The 22,118-nt window shown below is 46.9% G+C and overlaps 1 protein-coding gene across 2 annotated transcripts in view; it reads right to left on the bottom strand.

The window, feature by feature from the left end:
- The window catches only part of LOC124615700 (neuronal acetylcholine receptor subunit alpha-4-like), a 187,584-nt gene that overhangs the window by 118,888 nt on the left and 46,578 nt on the right, over positions 1-22,118 (bottom strand). For both annotated transcript variants that reach the window (XM_047143739.1, XM_047143738.1), the window contains 2 exons: positions 11,280-11,324; positions 11,003-11,109 (listed from right to left, as the gene is read on the bottom strand). In XM_047143739.1, the coding sequence (XP_046999695.1) occupies positions 11,003-11,086 (84 nt within the window). In that variant the 5' untranslated portion in view covers positions 11,087-11,109; positions 11,280-11,324. The remainder of the gene's footprint in view (positions 1-11,002; positions 11,110-11,279; positions 11,325-22,118) is intronic.

The following is a 22,118-nucleotide window of genomic DNA, read 5'->3' as shown; positions in this document are numbered from 1 at the left end:
AAAGAGGACTTGTTTTCATTTTTCTATATCAAGGTAATTAGGAAACCTGACGAAACTTTAGGGCATAAAGCCTACAAGAAGCCCATTGACACAGATTGATACCTTCACAGAGATTCCAGTCATCATTCCAAGCAGGAAAAACGAGTCATCCAAACATTGGTGGGCCGAGCTAAAAGAGTCTTTGAACCTAAGAACGCCTTTGAAAGATATGTATACACCGACAAAGAAATAAATAGACCACTGCAGGCTAAAACATCTAGAATTTCTAATGAAAATGAACCTAAAATGAAAGTTTCCTTTCCATTTGTGAGTTTCTCATGGATCGCATTTGCAAAGTACTCAGAATACATGATACTGACACAGTGTATAAACTGACAAAAAAGTGAGCGAATATTTGAACACTGCGAAGGACTGCGCCCACCACTTTCCAGAACAGGAGTATAAAAATCCGATGCACTTGCGGCCAAGTGTACATGGTAACTACAAAAAGAAGCACTAACACCCGCCTTAAAGAACACAGGAGCAATTGTCGCCTGGGAAAGACAGGAAAATCAGCAATAGCGGATCACACACTAGGAGCGGGAAACCACCAGATTCGTTTGTCGACACTGGGGTTTCAACAAGATCTAATAATTACTGCGCTAGGATGTACGGACAGCAATACAGAAGCCTCCAGAAAAGAAGAAGGATAGAAGTTGGACAAGATGTGGGCCTCGGTGCTACACAAAACAAACAGCGCCGACTCTTCCCCACAAGAAGCTCCATGACGTACGTCGACTTCACAGCGCCACCGACGGTGGTCGGCAGAGATCGCCCGATAACATCGATCGACAGCTTTGTTACACTGCGCCCGATCTCCTCCGCCTGTTTTTGTCGGGCTCTAGGAGGAAGGGTGAGGCTGGGTTAGGTTACAATCTGTTCCACCGAGAAGGTCAAAATCTATCTGAACCTCCGTGGCCTGGATGTAAGCCACGGCGCCTCTGTGCTTGGAGAAGAGTGCTGCGCTGCGGGTTTTGCTATTAACAAGACACCGAATGCCTGTGAATTACTTATATCCGTCTCCAAAAGAACGTGACGAATACTGTACACTCTTCCCTTAATTATTGGGATAACCAGGCAAATTTTACGAATACATGAGATGAAGAGAGAAATGTTCAGCCACATACTAGAGATGATTTGTGGTTGTTGTTGTTGTTGTGGTCTTCAGTCCTGAGACTGGTTTGATGCAGCTCTCCATGCTACTCTATCCTGTGCAAGCTTCTTCATGTCCCAGTACTTACTGCAACCTACATCCTTCTGAATCTACTTAGTGTATTCATCTCTTGGTCTCCCTCTACGATTTTTACCCTCCACGCTGCCATCCAATTCTAAATTGGTGATCCCTTAATGCCCCAGAGTATGCCGTACCAACCAATCCCTTCTTCTAGTCAAGTTGTGCCACAAATTTCTCTGCTCTCCAATTCTGTTCAATACCTCCTCATTAGTTATTTGATCTACCCATCTAATCTTCAGTATTTTTCTGTAGCACCACATTTCGAAAGCTTCTATTCTCTTCTTGTCTAAACTATTTATCGTCCAAGTTTCACTTCCATACATGGCTACACTCCATACAAATACTTTCAGAAACGACTTCCTGACACTTAAATCTATACTCGATGTTAACAAATTTCTCTTCTTCAGAAACGCTTTCCTTGCCATTGCCAAGCTACATTTTATATCCTTTATACTTCGACCATCATCAGTTATTTTGCTCCCCAAATAGCAAAACACATTTACTACTTTAAGTGTCTTATTTCCTAATCTAATTCCCTCAACATCACCCGACTTAATTCGACTACATTCCATTATCCTCGTTTTGCTTTTGTCTATGTTCATCTTATATCCTTCTTTCAAGACACTGTCCATTCCGTTCAAGTGCTCTTCCAAGTCCTTTGCTGTCTGACAAAATTACAATGTCATCGGGGAACCTCAAAGTTTTTATTTCTTCTCCATGTATTTTAGCTCCTGCTCCGAATTTTTCTTTTGTTTGCTTTACTGCTTGCTCAATATACAGAGTAGTGGTAACATTCAAAATCAAGATTATAGCACTCTGCACACCTTCAAGTAAGTTCGACAAAACTGATTTAACTTTCCATGACTGTCATTCAGGGTATGCGTGGAAGACAAACAAATTTTGGAATAAGTTACTGTGAACACCAAAAGTACTGAAAAATGGAAACACGTAGAGAACATTTGCAAACCATCTCATGTAAGACAGTTACCAGCCTATTGTTATCCAAGCATCACTAAGCAGCAATAATAATTTGTAGACTGCTAGTACCCACCTACCACAACTGAAAGAAGATCCCCTACACTAACTTCAAGCCTAAGATACATCACCCTTCTCAACCGAACAAATTATTTTTTAGTTGTAATTTACGGCTAAAATTTCCGATAATGATTATGCCGACTTTTGGTTTCCAATCAGACTGCGATTTCAGTCCGCAGATTCCGAGCTACGTCCTGATTACGACGCGCCTTTTCACCTGAGAATGCCTACTGTCCTTACTTCACAGGCCAGCATAAGCCACGCACGAGATGTCTCCTCAAAACAACAACAGATTAGCTACGTTGGGAGGAATCGTTTACGCACGCCTACCCCGGAAATCCCGGCGGCCGGCTGGCTAGACTGGCTGTTCTCAGTCCGGCCTGGGGGGGATCGTCCTGACAGAGGGCGACGCCGTCGCGCTGTACAAGCGACGCGTTTTCGGGTATTTCGTCCGACGCTCTGCTCAAGACGTAAACCCAGTGAAAGTTCTTGCCTAGTCCGCGAATGCGCAATGCCATTTCGCCGCCGCTGGATTTGAACAGCAGAGAGAAACACATTTCCAGGCTGAGCGCGAAGTTATGGCCCTTGTACTCGTGTGCGTCCGGAGAGTAGCGGAAAGATTAAAATCCAATTAAGATAGCAATAAAATAATTTTAAAAAGGAACCAGCAAACATATGCTAAGTGCAATACAAATGGCTGAGGGCCACAATTAAATTTCAAAATTTTAGAATGTATTACCATAGACTTTTATGGCGGAAGACCAGAATGTTTAACAACAAGAAATCTTGAAAATCAACAAGATTAAAATGCAATTAAAGAGGCAAATCAAGTAAAATAAAAAACATATCACGGCTACGTGGAAAGCCTTAAGGCTAAGCAGATAGAACATACATATGCAAGGTGCAATACCAATGGCTGAAGGCCACAATTAAGTTTCAAAATTTTAAAACATGTTATCATAATCTTTTAAAGGCAGAAGGCCGAAATGTTTAAGCTTGAAAGACAATTTTAAAAATGAATTTTGCAAAATTTTTAAGAAAATTGAAAAAAGCCATAAGACTTGAATTTAAAGTAGCTGTCAACAGATAATAAAACACCGGTGGCACTCAGAAGCCTCCAGGGAGGTCGGTTGGACCTCGCTCACTTAGGCGAGACAGGTGGTGAGCCCAACTACACTTGACCCGTCGGAACCCAACCAGGGGACAGCCACGGACCGACCGACACAACGACTTGCTTCCCATCAATCAGTGCCTGAGAACTCAAACGGAAAATGTTACGGACGTAACTCTCCACAATCAAATAAGTACAAACACTCCGTGTTGGCCACAGGAAACCCTCCCCCTCCTCCCTCCCCCCCCCCTCCCCTCCCCAACAGCGAACCACCTAAACGAACCACATCATGAATGGACGAGGCTTGGGTACTTAAAACACCACTCAATTTTGACGTCCTGGGTCGGTGAGCCACGAAGCTCGTAGCGATCGGAGAGCTCCACACACGCTCCGACACTGCGCAGGCACCGGCAGCGGACCCAGCGACTGCACCACGCGGAGATATCTTCCCTTGTCCGCAGCAACCGACCGACTGCTTGCTGGTCCGACACGACTCCACTGCTGGTCCGTCTCCCACTCACTTCCAGACACACGACGGCGGAAATACTGGCTGGGACCCAACCATGCAGAGGAAACACGCCCACTGGCTAAACGACATCCCTGCACCAGGAAAGGGCCGACCCAAGTTCCACAAGATGGTAATTGAAGGCGCCCAGAAGCGCTCTGGGAACCAGTTACACGTCGCCCTATGAGACGACCGACCTCTCAGAGGTAGTACGCCGACAACATTTAAGATAAATTGTCAAGGAAATAGCGCCAACTACACACACAACCCGACAAACGCTTGCACGAAGACTTCAACGACACCCAACAGTAACTAAGCACGCATGAAGACAAATCGGGAGTCGATGCACACACATACACACACAGCCGACTCATGAACGATCGGCGAGCCCAAACGCGTTTTCCGGTAGGACGACCGACCGACGATCCACCAAAACCGTGGCCCGGCTCAAGTGATGCGTGGCGGCAACGCTCGGGCGAGCCATGTCGACGCAGACCTCCCTGCTGCTCCAACCGGGCTGCACTAAATATGGTGCCGCATTGCAACTCTCGACTGGCAGGCCCGGACTGCGTTCCAGACGCGTTCCAACTGACTGGCCGACCGGCACTCGCGACCCGAACTCCTTACGACAGACAACGACCGGGAAGTGATAGCAGTCGAGCAAAGATACTGCGAGAGGCGATATATCGATACGCGCCGCTAGCGCCGCTCACGATCAAGCAAAGCAGCAACTCATCGACAGTAGTAATTTAAATTAACGTAGTGTGTTGGAAGTACGTTAAAAACAGGGTGTAAAATACATGATGGCGGGCATATGAGCCACGCATGGCTCAAGCTGACTACCTTGAAGGGGGGCAGTACTTTCGCCTCTGGATCGGTGCTGACAACATACGTATACGCGTTACTTACTGCTCACTGGCCTCCTCTGTACTACATACTGATAGACTGCAAAACGTTGGCAGTAGCTGACAATGACACGAAAATAACCGACTGCTCGCAAAATGTGTCGATTTGAACAACGGCAGCAGGGGTACGTCGCCACTTGAACACTAACGTCACGGACGCTACGCAGCGGTGCTATCGCATCGCGTGACGAGACGACCCACAAGCCTAGGTATGTATGCACTGATCGGCTGGATCATTACGGCCACCTACCTGACAGCTGGTGTATCCACTTTTGGCACAGATAACAGCGATAGTGCGTGGTGGCACGGAACCAATGAGGCCTGGGTGTGCCGCTGGCGGAAGTTGGTACCACATCTGCACACGCAAGTCAACTAAAACCTAGACTAAACCAAACCCCGTCCGAACAGGTCTCGGAAGGCCCAACGGCACTGACCAGCCGCCGCCTCATCCACAACCGAGAGGCGCCACTGGATACGGATAAGCCGAGGTCAGTTTCCGTTACCAGAGCCACTACTCCTCAACTGAGGTGCTCCTCAAATGGCCTCATAAGGGCCGAGTGCACGCCGCTTGCCGTCAGCCCGACAGACCTTAACTTCGGTGATCTGACGGGAACAGTGTTACCACTGCGACAAGGCTGTTGGCTATACAAGTCACCGACTTCCCGGAAATTCCGGGGAAGGAGCGATGGACTTTGATGCCACGTTCAGTCACGTCCCAGATGTGTTCGATTGTGTTCAGATCTAGCTAGTCGGGGGACCAGCTCATCAACTGGAACTCGCAGCTGTGTTCCTCTGAAAGGGTACAGTACTGCCCGACATCGAAAAGATGTATAACAACATACTTTGTTGTTCTTGTCAGAACAGTTTATTTTGTAGAATAACACCATTTTATTTAATACACCGAAGCCGGATACCAATGTAGGAAAGAAGGGCAATTTGTATGTTTAATTATTCCGATGTGCACTTCCTTAAAATAAATCCCTGAATCCAGTTTGGTAACGTTTGCGAACTGAATGAATGGCTGGTCGTCTGCTGACCACAGATAGTGAAGGTAGATTCTATAATCATATTTGAGACGGTTCTCTGCTCACCTTTGCCCGAACCAAGAGAGGAAGTATACCAGAGCACCAGAGGGCCTGGTATGTGGCTGACCAATACGGTGGCAAGGTCCCCCCCCCCCCCCCCCCTCCACTTCTGCGGAAGCGAGGGATGACCGGATGAACGACCATGTTTCAGCACTTTATGTCGCTGGTTCCTGAGGTGTGAAGACGTGCTCTATGTGTGCTCCAGAAAAACAAATTTAAATAAAAATGGTATTCATGTGGAATATTTAGTAGTAGATGAACTAATAATTTCTCTTTTCAGGAACTTTTGGTGGGAGGCTCATATAAATTGTTAGGAAAAAGATAGGCAGGTAAAAAAATTAATGGGGAACAGAGGATACATCGGAAGTGACAAAGAAACCACGTGTTGTAATTATAAGACGAAAGACTAGCGTGTGGTAGTATTAAGATGAAATACTTGCGTGTGTAAATCTAAGTTGAAAATAATTAGGATTTCCGTGTGCAGAACTTGAATTAGAGACAAGCACTTCCACGTGGTGAGTACAGAGCGAGTCTCAACCTGACTACGAGACAATAAAAAGAATTAGAAGTGCTTGTCCTAGCATTCAGTTGAGGATTCGCGTGCGAGATAAATAAGATACCAAAACTTCCATTATGAGATGCATTCGTGTGACGCCAGCTTGATATTCAGATACTCTGAGAGTGAATTAAGGTGAGTCAGCCACCTACCTGGCAACTCCATGAGGGTTGCATTGCACGTGGAGATGTGCATAAATCCTCCAGAGTTTGTGGTAAGAAAATTATTACGTGGGTCAGTGACGTGTGGATCTGGGGTGACTACTGTTTGATGTGGGAAACCAGAACGAGTATAAAACCAAACATTTGGTTTTTAGAGATGTGTTTTATACTGTCAGTGTCATTTATTATGTGTATTTAATCTGTGTGATTTGCATGAGACAGTAGCGAATTTAGTGGGTCAAGCACGATTTTTCCTAGTACACCACGAAAGTCAATAAATTTTTTATGTTGCTAATGAATGAGATTACGAGAGTGTGGGATAGAATGAAGTAGCGAAAGATTCCTTACCAATCCAGAATGCGCACAGTAGCAATAGACAGAAACATTACGAGACCATAGAATAGTAAAATGCTTATGTTATATCATGCCCATTTGGTGGAGAGTCACTTGTTTAACTATTGTGTTTAAGTGTACTGCTAGGAATTTTTCAACATTAGCGTGAAAGAATTTATTGTAATAAAAGAGGAGATATATGAGACAACTAGTGGTCTCGATTATTGAGTTGTGGGTAGCCATTTTGTTGAGGTATTTTAACATAACCTCCATTTTCTTGCTGGGTTGTCCATGCTGCATAAAATATATACGACAGGAAGGAAATATGGCCTTCCCAGGGTGGAGTGAGTCCATCAGAAATGTGCACTAGCTATTAGTCACATGCGTTATCCATTCCGTTGCATTAAAAAGTAAGGACGAGAATAAATTATAGCTTAACTGATAAGCACTAGGGCTCATAAGCATAGTTACAATGTGTATGATAATCATGAAAATACACTCTTGGAAATTGAAATAAGAACACAGTGAATTCATTATCCCAGGAAGGGGAAACTTTATTGACACATTCCTGGGGTCAGATACATCACATGATCACACTGACAGAACCACAGGCACATAGACACAGGCAACAGAGCATGCACAATGTCGGCACTAGTACAGTGTATATCCACCTTTCGCAGCAATGCAGGCTGCTATTCTCCCATGGAGACGATCGTAGAGATGCTGGATGTTGTCCTGTGGAACGGCTTGCCATGCCATTTCCACCTGGCGCCTCAGTTGGACCAGCGTTCGTGCTGGACGTGCAGAACGCGTGAGACGACGCTTCATCCAGTCCCAAACATGCTCCATGGGGGACAGATCCGGAGATCTTGCTGGCCAGGGTAGTTGACTTACACCTTCTAGAGCACGTTGGGTGGCACGGGATACATGCGGACGTGCATTGTCCTGTTGGAACAGCAAGTTCCCTTGCCGGTCTAGGAATGGTAGAACGATGGGTTCGATGACGGTTTGGATGTACCGTGCACTATACAGTGTCCCCTCGACGATCACCAGTGGTGTACGGCCAGTGTAGGAGATCGCTCCCCACACCATGATGCCGGGTGTTGGCCCTGTGTGCGTCGGTCGTATGCAGTCCTGATTGTGGCGCTCACCTGCACGGCGCCAAACACGCATACGACCATCATTGGCACCAAGGCAGAAGCGACTCTCATCGCTGAAGACGACACGTCTCCATTCGTCCCTCCATTCACGCCTGTCGCGACACCACTGGAGGCGGGCTGCACGATGTTGGGGCGTGAGCGGAAGACGGCCTAACGGTGTGAGGGACCGTAGCCCAGCTTCATGGAAACGGTTGCGAATGGTCCTCGCCGATACCCCAGGAGCAACAGTGTCCCTAATTTGCTGGGAAGTGGCGGTGCGGTCCCCTACGGCACTGCGTAGGATCCTACGGTCTTGGCGTGCATCCGTGCGTCGCTGCGTTCCGGTCCCAGGTCGACGGGCACGTGCACCTTCCGCCGAGCACTGGCGACAACATCGATGTACTGTGGAGACCTCACGCCCCACGTGTTCAGCAATTCGGCGGTACGTCCACCCGGCCTCCCGCATGCCCACTATACGCCCTCGCTCAAAGTCCGTCAACTGCACATACGGTTCACGTCCACGCTGTCGCGGCATGCTACCAGTGTTAAAGACTGCGATGGAGCTCCGTATGCCACGGCAAACTGGCTGACACTGACGGCGGCGGTGCACAAATGCTGCGCAGCTAGCGCCATTCGACGGCCAACACCGCGGTTCCTGGTGTGTCCGCTGTGCCGTGCGTGTGATCATTGCTTGTACAGCCCTCTCGCAGTGTCCGGAGCAAGTATGGTGGGTCTGACACACCGGTGTCAATGTGTTCTTTTTTCCATTTCCAGGGGTGTATTTCTGATGTACAAATAATAATTGCACTCGCTTGGCAAGTCACTCATCTAGTAGGCCTGACTACTAGATGAAACAGAATGGTGTAGGAACCTCCCACCTCAAACCGCTTCATGACACTCGTGGCCTTGCTGACATGGCGCATTATCTCGCTGAAAAATGCCACTGCCAACGGGAAAGATGATCGTCATGAAGAGGTGTACGTGGTCTGCAACCAGTGTACGATACTCCCTCGCCGTCGTGGTGCTTTGCACGAACTCGGCGGGTTCATGGATGCCCACGTGAAAGTTCCCCAGAGCATAATGGAGCCACCGCCAGCTTGTCTCCATCCCACAGTACAGGTATCAAGGAGCTGTTCCCCTGGAAGACGACGGATTTGCGTTCTCCCACCGGCATGATGACGAAGGTATATGGGAAACACTCTGCTACTGCGCCAACGTCCGTCGTGGTGTTAACATTGGCTCTTGCACGGATAGTCGGCTGTGGAGGCCCATCGTTAGGAATTTTCGGTGCTCTGTGTGTTCAGACACACTTATACTCTGCTCAGCATTAAACTCTGATGTCAGCAGCGGCGCAGTTCGCCGCCTGTCCTGTTATACGTCTGCCCCGCCTACGACGTCCGACATCTATAATGAGCGGTGGACGCCCAACCCCACGACATCTGGACGTGGTTTCATCTCGGTTTCGCCACGTGTCGAAGACACTCGTCACAGCACTCCTCGAACACCCGACAAGTCGTGCAGTTTCAGAAATGCTAGCGCCGAGCCTCTGGGCCATCACAATCTGCTCTCGGTCAAACTCAGATAAATAGCGCGCCTTACCCAGTCTACACAAATATACATGACACTGATTAGACCTCTGATGACGTACGCAACTCCCGTCTGGGGGATATGCAGCTCCTACACGACTGCACCGCCTGCAGATCATACAGAACAAGGTGCTATGAATCATTAGCACCGTGGATCTTCACCATGAATACCGCCTTGATACCCTCAAGGAAGTATTCAAAAAACACGCCACACGACTATACAGGAACTCGAGACACTCGAACAATCCTTTCATCCTCACTCTGGGAAACTACGATCACAACCACAGGTGGAAGCAGAAGCGGCCAAAGACACTGCTAGCTAGGGCATAGCCACTTATGGTAAGCTAACATACGCAAACAGCGACAAACGTCGGTAAGCCCCTGCATATCAGCAACACTGACTGGCAACTACCAGCTGCTATTAGAGCCGACCAACAGGCCACAGCAGGGACACCGACGAGCTCGCCCACAGACGCACAAACAAGCTGCCAACATTCCCTCACACTGTGCTTCCGGTATATGACCTATCGGACACAAGATCGATAATAAACCCAACTGTTGCAGGTTGCTGACGCTGAACGAGGACTCTGTACCAGCACCCAGCGCCAGCCGCCGAGCAGCACAAACGCACAACGTCAAGGTATCGACATGCATGATACCCACTACTATCAAAGCCTACCCTTGCACAACCTATCGCAGGCAGCAAGACAACCGCTACTGCTCTTACCACCCGACCTAACTTTCGCAGAGGTTTATTTCCCTTGGCTCTTGCCTTGGCACTTTTTTTCCTCTGCCCTTCAAACCGCTACCCTTTGTCAGATTTCGACCAATCTATCTCCAGATGAGCGCGTATTAATGGTTAATCCTAACCAGACGTACGCAAACATCGCAGTACCCACATCCTGCGACACCTCACTTTAGTGAATACTAACCCTTATGCAGAGATGGCAGTAGACCTTTTGTGTTGGCCATCATGCCGGTGTGGGCGTGGAGGGGCTCCACCTCTACCTAAAAAAAAAACCTAAAAAGTCTACACAAGGACAGCACGCTCACTGATACTACATGCACCCCGCGTGTGTTTGACTAGCAGTTATTCCTCGCCAGGTAACGCTGCTATCGCCTGGACGGGTCTATATATCGACAGTAGATCGGTGGTCATAATGTTCTGGCCGATCAGTGTCTGTAAATCAGGCCCACAGGTCACCAAAGGTTGCCCATCCCTGCTATAAATGGAAGAGAAAACAGTTGATGAAGAAACAGACTACGTTATCAGCATGGAGGTAGCTATAGACATAGGGCCTGCTCTTGCTTACCTCTGAACGCCGATGAAAGGAACCCAGACAGTAGTAGAATCTGCTAAGAAGGTCCAGAGGTAATCGTACTGAGCGGGGTCCCATTCCAGCCTGGAGTCGTGCCAACTCTGCCATCACAGGCGACGACGAAGAGCAGCGAAAGAAATAAGAAAACATATGTTTTAAATGGACACTCAGCAAGGGCTTAGAAACGTTTCACGACTGAACATCTGAACGTCCGTGGTAAATAATTACTCATTTACTTGCAAATCAGAAAGAAACCAACAGTCACACTTACCAGAGCGACTGTAATCTGGACGTCGGCCACGTTATTATAGATCCCCTGCAAAAGAACAACAGATATTTAGTTAAATGGTGGAGTGTGTCAGTTAATTACGGTGAACATGTTGACAAGATCTTAATATCCTCGACAGAAATTACGCTACCGAAATAATATATTCATTGTTCCAATAACATATAGGAATGCAACAATTGGGGAACGTCGTCGACAACCGCCGACATTTCGACAGGTTCACACCCAGTCACTTTCAAGGCAACACTGCAGGAAGGAAGCACTATGAAAGGGCATTTAAAACAACTTTTCGCGTGGGAAATCCAGAAAAATACTCCCCCCCCCCCCCTCCCCACACACACACACACACACACACACACACACACACACACACACACACACTGAAAGTTGGACGCCTATGATTCTGCTGTATGCATACACCAACTCTGAGATATTATTGTCGCGAGTAGTAGCGAGCGAGCCGTTGTCGAGGGGAGTCGGCAGTGATGGGACGCAGAGTACGGTGGAGAGATGCCGCGCGGCACGAGGGGTCGCAGCCTGCCGTGATCATACTAGTGGCGCCAGAGGAGACTGCGGCATTAATAGACGAATTTTGGTAAATTTGCCTTTTCGCTGCACGTGGTTGTTGGTTGCTTGCACACTGGAGGGATTTTGTCACATTTATGTACAGGGTGGTCCATTGATCGTGACCGGGCCAAATATCTCACGAAATAAGCGTCAAACGAAAAAACTACAAAGGACGAAACTTGTCTACCTTGAAGGGGGAAACCAGATAACGCTATGATTGGCCCGCTAGATGGCGCTGCTATAGGTCAAACGAATATCAACTGCGTTTTTTCGAATAGCAACCCCCATTTTCTATTACATATTCGTGTAGTACGTAAAGAAATATGAATGTTTTAGTTGGACCACTTTTTCCGCATTGTGATAGATGGCGCTGTAATAGTCACAAACATATGGGTCACAATTTTAGACGAACAGTTGCTAACAGGTAGGTTTTTTTAAATTAAAATACAGAACGTTGGTCCGTTTGAACATTTTATTTCGGTTGTTCCAATGTGATACATGTACCTTTGTGAACTTATCATTTCTGAGAACGTCTGTTGTTACAGGGGTGATTACTTGTAAATATGACATTAATGCAATAAATGCTCAAAATGATGTCCGTCAACCTCAAACGTGTAACGACATTCCTCTCAACAGCGTCTAGTTCGCCTTCCGCAATCTTCGCGCATGCATTGTCACTGCGCTGACGCATGTTGTCAGGCGTTGTCGGTGGATTACGATAGCAAATATCCTTCAACTTCCCCACAGAAAGAAATCCTGGGACGCCAGATCCGGTGAACGTGCTGGCTATGGTATTGTGCTTCGACGACCAATCCACCTGTCATGAAATATGCCATTCAGTACCGCCTCAACCGCACGCTAGCTATGTGCCGGACATCCGTCATGTTGGAAGTACATCGCCATTCTGTCATGCAGTGAAACATCTTGTAGTAACGTCGGTAGAACATTACGTAGGAAATCAGCATACATTGCACCATTTAGATTGCCATCGATAAAATGGGGGCCAATTATCCCTCCTCCCATAAAACATTAACCTGCCAAGGTCGCTGATGTTCCACTTGTCCCAGCCATTGTGGATTTTCCGTTGCCCAATAGTGCATACTATGCCGGTTTACGTTACCGCTGTTGGTGAATGACGCTTCGTCGCAAAATAGAACGCGTACAAAAAATCTGTCATCGTCCCGTAATTTCTCTTGTGCCCAGTGGCACAGTCGTCGCCATGCAATTCCTGGTGCGTAGAAATATGGTACGGGTGTAGTCGATGTTGATGTAGCATTCTCAACACCGACGTTTTTGAGATTCCCGACTTTCGCGCAGTTTGTCTGCTACTGATGTGCGGCTTAGCCGCGACAGCAGCTAAAACACCTACTTCGGCATCATCAGTTGTTGCAGGTCGTGGTTGACGTTACAAATGAGGCTGAACACTTTCTATTTCCTTAAATAACGTAACTATCCGGCGAACGCTCCGGACACTTGGATGATGTCGTGCAGGATACCGATCAGCATTCATAGCACACACCCATTGGGCATTTTGATCACAATAGCCATACATCAACACGATATCGACATTTTCCGCAAATTGGTAAACGGTCCATTTTAACACGGGTAATGTATCACGAAGCAAATACGGTCCGCACTGGCGAATTTTACGTGATAGCACGAACTTACACTTTTGTGACTATTACAGCGCCATCTATCACAAAGCGAAAAAGTGGTCCAACTAAAACATTCATATTTCTTTACGTACTACACGAATATGTAATAAAAAATGGACGTTCCTATTTTAAAAAAGGCAGTTGATCCCGTTTGACCTATGGCAGCGCCATCTAGCGGGCCAACCATAGCGCCATCTGGTTTCCCCCTTCAAGCTAGACAAGTTTCGTTCTTTGTAGTTTTTTTCGTTTGACGCTTATTTCGTGAGATATTTGGCCCGGTCACGATCAATGGACCACCCTGTATACATTCATTCAGAGTAATATTTGTATCTTTGCTGTGGCCAGGAACGTGTTTATTGAGTATAGACTTTGTGGAATAATTAAAAGTCTGTGCAAAATTTGTCAGCAGTTACGTCATCAATTTTCTGAATATAGTAAATTAAATTTTTTTATTGTTTTCTTTCATTATTCTTTACATCGTTTAAGGTTAGTTGACCAAACCCCTCCTGATCATTCAGTTTCTATGTATAAACGTATGGCAGTAATTATTGCAATTAGCCCATGCATTCCACTCAGCATGGATCTCAGTATTGCTCTTTGAAATATTGTAGCATGTTGCTGATAACGCAATTGCAGCGTCAAGACGAGGTAAGTTATCTGTTCTGTGCCGGAGCATTGCAGAACAGTTGTTAGGCGGCGTTAGAGGATGTTTTAAAACTCGCAGTCAGATGGCTGAGAATTGATTTCTTTATAATTCGTGAGAGGTGTAGTTAATCTTTTGTTCATTTTCCTTTGTTTGTTCTCAGTCAGAGACGGAACGTCACACACATATTTCCGTACATGCCTTTTAAAATAATTACGAACGCTTTACAAAAAACACACACACTTTAGCGCCAACACGCTGCCAAAGACGACGGAAGTTATCGATAGACAAAATTAAGGATCAACGTAGGGTGGGGTAGCGGTAACTCTGTCCCTCTGCGCTCTTTTCTTTTCTCTCTCTCTTTTTTTTTCACAAGCGAAAGAGCAGCGCTCTACACAGAATTAAAGCAAAAACCTCTGAAGTGTTGGCAGAAGAGCCAACACTGTGTTGCTAGAGGAGGCCGAAATGCACGCGTTTAATTACACGCTGACTAGCGTGAGGTCTGGAACAGTTAAAGGATTTGAGTCTAGCAAATAAAGTACGTAGCTGTTGGAATACTTAACTTTAATCCACAATTGGTGAACATCTCTCGTTACTGTACAAGCTTCACAATATTAATTATCAAATGCTATGACGCCTTGCTAGGTCGTAGCAAATGACGTAGCTGAAGGCTATGCTAACTATCGTCTCGGCAAATGAGAGCGTATTTGTCAGTGAACCATTCCTAGCAAAGTCGGCTGTACAACTGGGCCGAGTGCTAGTAAGTCTCTCTAGACCTGCCGTGTGGTGGCGCTCGGTCTGCAATCACTGACAGTGGCGACACGCGGGTCCGACATACTAATGGACCGCGGCCGATTTAAAGGCTACCACCTAGCAAGTGTGGTGTCTGGCTGTGACACCACAACCTCCATCTCTGTTTATAAGGTTACTGGCTAATTTAATTTCAATTGCTGCCTAAATAACGCTATACCAATAGCTGGAAGTTCAAGCCAGAATCTGCGTGTTGTTATATTCCATAGGATGACCGGTGCCGTAGTATATCAGGTTTGGTCGGCAGTTGTGGGCGTGTGTGCCGCTTATGCTCAGTACACCGGTCCACCACGGTTCTGATATCCTTATCAGTATGTGCCACGACACAGGTGCAAGCAATATAGTGGATACCCATTTTACGAAAACCGGGACTATCCTTTACGGAACCTATAAGGACACTGATCTTAGATGGTGTTCCAAAAATACATTTCACATCATATTTCCGCAAAGTACGACTAATCCTATTGCAAATGCTCCTTGCGTAAGGCCGAAAGGACATTGACTTTTGTGCCACCTCGGTTTTATCATCACTCACCCGGTGCACGGTTGGTCGATGGAGCTGTGCATCTCTGGTCTGCCTTTGACTGTAACCATTCTGACGAAAGGTGACCTCAAGGCGGGCTAATTCGGTCTGTGAAGACGTGGGCCCTGTGATCCAAGATACGAGTTGCCTCTTCACGCAGAGCCGCTTGGTGACAACTACCAGCCTGCAGACACAAGTCACTGTGTGTGGGCTTACTACAGACACACCCTACTGTCCCAACGTACCATCAGCCTTCCTCCTAACCAAGACATCAAGTAAGGGAAGGAAACCATCCCTTTTCGCCTCCATCGTGGAACAAATTTTCGAGGAGAGAGAATTCCGGTGTTCTAGCAAGACGCTCAAATTCTCGTCGTCACGAGGTCAAACAACAAAATTATCGTCTAAATATCTGAAAAAATACGCAGGTTTCAAAGCCACCGACTCCAAGGCACGTTCCTCGAAGTCTTCCATAAACAGATGGTGAGTAAGAGATGACAATGGGTTTCCCATTGCAAATAACCTTATAAATAGAGATGCATGTTTTTGGTTACATTCTGCGTCGAATCCTGCTCTCTCTCTCTCTCGTCAAACAATAGATTCGCTGCAATGCCTAACGCAGGCGAAGTCGGAGCGGACGAGGCTCTTGCAGTATTTAACCAGTTTACTCCAACCGGCCACACCACCTAAAGGGAAGGATTTTTGCAAAACAGCTTCCTGCTGACATACTGCAGGTCATTACGGAAAAGAACGGTTTAGTTCGAGAATGGCATCTCACACGGAATGCGGGTGACGAAACGGTTAAAAACCCCCTTCGACGTGAAATCCAGCTTGCCGTAGATAACCACAGGAACCGGGACAGGGAGCGGAGGATTGCGACCCTCAGAATCGATTACTATATTGCCTGGCGCATAATAGAACAGTTTCTACGTAAAAAGCTGCGCAATCAGTCATAGTCGGGCGTGAGCTCATCCGCGAGGCCGACGCCGTTTTAGTGACCAGTGGGAACTATAGTTCCCACTTACTTGTTTTCGCTGTAAGTTCAGTGGTAACCCGTTTTCCACTTCTAACTTGTGCTTTTATCTCTATTAGAGTATGCTAAATACATGTAGATTGTCAACGGGTGTGCGAAAGCGGTTGTATTTCTGCCTTTTTAGTCAACCAATGCAGAAGCGCCCGCATCTCGTGGTCGTGCGGTAGCGTTCTCGCTTCCCACGCCCGGGTTCCCGGGTTCGATTCCCGGCGAGGTCAGGGATTTTCTCTGCCTCGTGATGGCTGGGTGTTGTGTGCTGTCCTTAGGTTAGTTAGGTTTAAGTAGTTCTAAGTTCTAGGGGACTGATGACCATAGATGTTAAGTCCCATAGTGCTCAGAGCCATTTGAGCCAATGGAGAAGCGCAGTTTCCGCGTGAAAACGAGCCACTGTTTCGACCGCTACAGCGTTTTTTTGTAGTGTGCTTTCGTTTTGCGTGTGAAATGACTTGTGTTGTATTTATCTACTTTTATATTTACGAGGGAGATAGTATTCGTGTATATTTGCTTGATTTGACTGAAAATTATGTAAATAAGTTAGTGGGAACTATTTTTCCCACTGAACTTGTGTGAAGTGCATTGCATATGGCTGTGCAATCGGCATCGTAGTTATTGTTTGTTTCTTATTGTTTAGAATGTGTGGACTGACGCCAGATGAGGTTTTCAGAATTTTGTACGCTTTACCAGAAGATGTAGGAGATAAGCGAAGAGGAAGGCCCGTTCATTTTCAAACACCAAAAAGAGGCGTGTCTGGAGTACCAGATGAAGTTCATCAGGAGAAAGTTGGAACTCATTTGCCTACAAAAGAAGATGCCGCCAATGTAGCATCAAGAACAAAGAAAAGATAACAAAAATAATGTGTAGCAACTGTCGTGCACCTTTGTGTGCAGCACCATGCTTCTCTAAATTCCATAGTACATCACCTTAGTGAACTCAAAGGACAATATGAACTAATACAAATATAAATGTAATGTTTAACATGCTTTTTGTACTAAAAATAAAGGCTATACATTTTTTTTTAAATTAGCAAGTGAAGTTACTCCAGAGTTCGGTGGGAACAATAGTTCCCACTAATTTTTTTATGCTCGTAGGCTAAACTCTCACTTTCAAGATTTAAACTATGATTTTATGAATGGTTTCTTAGCCCAATAAAGTGCCCATAAAAAGTCTACAACTTCGGGAAATAATTTGGTCACTAAAGGGTTAAGATGCCTTTGTAGATAATTTCACGCCCATTGACAACGTACTGGACGAAAACCACAGTCAACTTGTGGAGGCGCGGCTTCCGGTCTTTCTCGCAAATGCAGACGAAAACGACCTCACTGACGACGTCTCTGATGATGAGAACTAAAATCACCTGTCACACATGAACACTCGTAAGGCAGTAGCAGTTGTCAATATCAGAAACAAGATCGCCTAACAATTGCCGCCAGAAGAAGTCTGCACGTTAATCGCCGTATTTAACAACATCTTAAGGACTCCGTGTGGAAACATGCGGAGGTGGTAGCCATTACAAAACCGAGTAAGGACCCCAGACTTTCGAGCAATTATAGGCCTATAATCCTTCTGCCGTCACTTTCGAAAGTATTCGAAAGTTTATATGCTAAATGGCTGCAGAGACATGTTGGAGCGGAGCGCTTCTTACCGGACAAGCAGTTCAGTTTACGGAGGGGGCACTCCACGCAATAACAATTACTCAGGTCAGTTGAGCAAGGCGCGGGGGAACTAGATTGTGGGGAATAACTTGCAGCAGTACTACTAGGTGTGTCGAAGGCCTTCGACAGCGTGTGGCATAACAGCCTCCTCTTCAAGCGTCTGGACGAGGGGGTGCCGGTGTCTCGCGTGGCCCTGCTCAAGTGGCTGTGAGCAGCATGGGACTTAACATCTGAGGTCATCAGTGCCCTAGAACTTAGAACTACTTAAACCTAACTAACCTAAGGACATCACACACATCCATGCCCGAGGCAGGACTCGAACCTGCGATCGTAGTGGTCGCGGGGTTCCAGACTGAAGCGCCTAGAACCGCTCGGCCACACCGGCCGGCAGGCCCTGCTCAAATGATACCTCAGTAACAGAACATTTCATGTTAAAGCCGATGGAGGAATCCCGACAGCGTGACAAATCAGGGCGGGAGTGCCACAGGGCTCTGTGCTTGGGCCCCTACTACATACTCTGCACCCTGCCGATACTCCGAAAACCACGAGAACTGAACTGGCGTTATATGCCGATGACACTGCACTGTCTGTGCGCAGTTTAGTACTACACGTAGTAAGACGTCGCCTTCAGCAAGCATGCGACACGGTCGGAGCTTGGGCCACCAAGAGGGGCTTCAAAATGAACGCAGAGAAGAGCCAGACTTTAATCATAACCAAGGAAAAGCTACCAGGAGACATAGAACCGATTCGCACCATGGGAGGCCCCATCTCTTGATCACAAACAGGGAAGTACCTAGGCGTGACCCTTGACAGACATCTAATGTGAGCCTCACTTGTCAGAGAGGTCAGGGGGAAAGCACTAGGACGTATGAAAACGCTCTACCCCTTACTGAATCCCAGTTCGACTCTACCCACACATTGTGGAGTAACATTGTATCTGGCCCTTATACGGTCTATTCTAGAATGTACTGCTGTCGTGTGGGGTAATGCAGACAATAAACAAATCGACCCAATACAGCGGGTTCAAACCAAAGCCTTACGCATTGCACTATATCTCCCAAGGCGAACACCGAGCACCAGAGAAGCGCACGATATGGCAGGCGTACCATTCCTACGCTACAGATTTAAACAGACTGCTCGCCAACTTTACGCATTGGCACAGCAGTGGGAGAATAGGTACGCCGTCAACATAGGCAACAAGTCCACTGGCGACCGATCACTCGCTGGCTGGACATGCTACTTGAGCAGCAAGCCTGTGGCAAGTAGTTAGAGAAGTTGCACAAAACTGGATGACAACGAGAGAAGAAAAACAAATAAACGCGAAGTCCAAATTTCCCAACTGCAGACTATATGTAGGCTAGGCATTACCAATGCTCAAACTACGCGAAACAGGGTCCAGAAAGACCTTCATAAGTGAGTGAGTGAGTGTGTGTGTGTGTGTGTGTGTGTGTGTGTGTGTGTGTGTGTGTGTGTGATAGTGCGTCGCAGTCACAGTTGGTCAGGTAGTGGGTGTGCCAGTCAGACAGTGCGAGGTCGCGGTGTGTTCGCTGGTGACGGTAGGTAGCTGCAGTAGTGGCCACCAGACTTGAGTCACTACATGCAATGGAATGTTAAGTAATCGTGAGTGATACTATGCTCGCACTGGGTTTGAACTTCTGTTCGTACATCAGACAACATTCGTCTCATTCGTTCCGGTTTAGCGAGTGTTTGGGCGCCGGCCGTATTAAAATCCGCGTGACAAGCGGAGCATTAAACTCTGCACTTTTAGGCGAGATAAACTATCTTTTCAGGACAGTCACCCGCCCCAACACAACCTGGCATTGCCAGAGTTGAAGGAGTCCGTTCGTGCCTTCGGGAAATCATCGCACGTCGCGGGAATCGTACGCAGGCTTTGGGCACAACAAGACAGCGTCGACCCACCGGGTCACTGAAGCGCACTTTGGTTGCTCAAGACTTTGTTATAGCTAAGCAGCGCCACGCTGGATGAGAATTGTGACTCCCTGACTCGCTGGGAACGAATTCCAGCCAGTTACTATCTTTAATTTCGTGGCTGTGCTGTAATATTGTTAGATCTCAACGCCATCCAGCAGCTGCCTTGTCTGCTTAATGCATACATTCAGCTTACTCTCATGAACTGGCAACAGTACAAGGTGCTGACGTTTCTACAGACAGTGTTGCCTCCTGCAATCAATTTGTTCCAAAACTTTTCTCTGTGCATTCGTTGAGTATCAGGAATTGCGAAAGGTGGCAATGAATGTTTTAATCATCAATTCCAAAAAAAGTAAGTCTTTTTTTCTTTTTGCAACTACATGTCTGCAGTCCTGGTACACAATGAAATCCCCACGCAACGCTAGCGTAACACGCCGCTATAGGATCCAAAACTAAATGATACAGCCCTTTCAAAAAGTGCAGTCTCGTTGGATAATTCATTTTCTGACTTTGAAAGGAAACAGCTCAGCAAGAATTAATGATCAGTCGGCGGAAGTGAACGCCAAGAATGCACCGCATATGACTCTCCGAGTAGCAATCGTACAAAAAGCGGAGGTCGGCAGCGGCTCAATTCCCAACATCTAGCACGCCATTTTGAACATGATGGAGGTCGCCAACTCCTGGGTGCCGTGACTGATCACAGCCACTGAGAAAGCCCGAAGCGGCGGCGGAAACGTCGTAGCAGCTGTGTCACACCAGTCTAGCCAACTTCTTCAGTCACCTGATCACCACGCACGAGTGACGGTGGGAACAAATCCAACAGTGCAAAAAGTGGAAGACCGGACCATCATCGGACAAGCTGATGCTGTTGTTTCTTTTTCAGGACTGCCGTGGTGTGGCGCTATCAGATTATGCTCGAAAGCGGCAATCTCCTGACGAAGTTACAAAGTGCTGTCAAGACGAAGCATTGCCAAAGGAGGAACTACATGGGATGAGGAGGGGGGAGGACGCTGTGGAGTGGCAGTTGGTAAGAAGGCAGCTAGGAGGACGAGATATTCAGACAGTTGTCTTTTGTGTATCACCCATAGATTTGACCAACTGTCAGAGTTCAGTGGAGAGGAGCCTCTTGTAGTTGTGGTGTAGGAAACATCAGCAGATCTCACTAGCTGAGATTTGCAGTTTCAAATATAAAGAAAAGATTCTGCTGTGGGATGCTTCTCGTGGTAGATGGGTAGGCCAACAGTTGCAGGAAGTGTTGGGGGGTGAGTAACAGGACGACGGTTCAATCCCGTCTCCGGCCATCCTGATTTAGGTTTTCCGTGATTTCCCTAAATCCCTTCAGGCAAATGCCGGGATGGTTCCTTTGAAAGGGCACGGCCGATTTCCTTCCCCGTCCTTCCCTAACCCAAGCCTGCGCTCCGTCTCTAATGACCTCGTTGTCGACGGGACGTAAAACACTAATCTCCTCCTCCTCCTCCTGAGAGGAGGTTAGGTATCCAGGTAGAGAAGGAAGTAGCATATTTCATTAAAATAGAAGAGATATTAGCGATGAAGTTAGTGACTGCTGATAGAACTTGACTCTCATATTTCTGGTATATCAGAGCACCATTTAACACCATTTAAATAAAGTGACAATTCAGAGGCTTCCTTTATCAGGATACAGATTAGCTGGCCGTTTTTCAAGGAGTTCTTTGCGGCGTGGAGGAGTGGTCATGTATGCGAAAAATAGCATTCCATTTAAGCCCATAGATGTATCAAAGCATTGCACAGGTATCTGAATGTTGCTCATGGGCAGGTGAATTCAGTGAAACCAAACTTCTAATCGTCGTTGCATATAGGTCCTCTAAGTCTGACTTCGGAGCATTTCTGCTCAAGCTAGAAAGGGTTCTTGGTTCACTTTATAGGAAGCATCAATAATTAGTTGTATGTGGTGCCTTCAATATTAATTTTGTATGTGACTGTGCAAGAAAAAGGATGTTCGAAGATCTAAATTCATATGACCTGACTCAGACTGT

Source organism: Schistocerca americana, chromosome 5, assembly GCF_021461395.2.
Source record: "Schistocerca americana isolate TAMUIC-IGC-003095 chromosome 5, iqSchAmer2.1, whole genome shotgun sequence".
Classification (NCBI taxonomy): Eukaryota; Metazoa; Arthropoda; class Insecta; order Orthoptera; family Acrididae; genus Schistocerca; species Schistocerca americana.
This window is presented reverse-complemented; position numbering and strand designations above follow the sequence as displayed.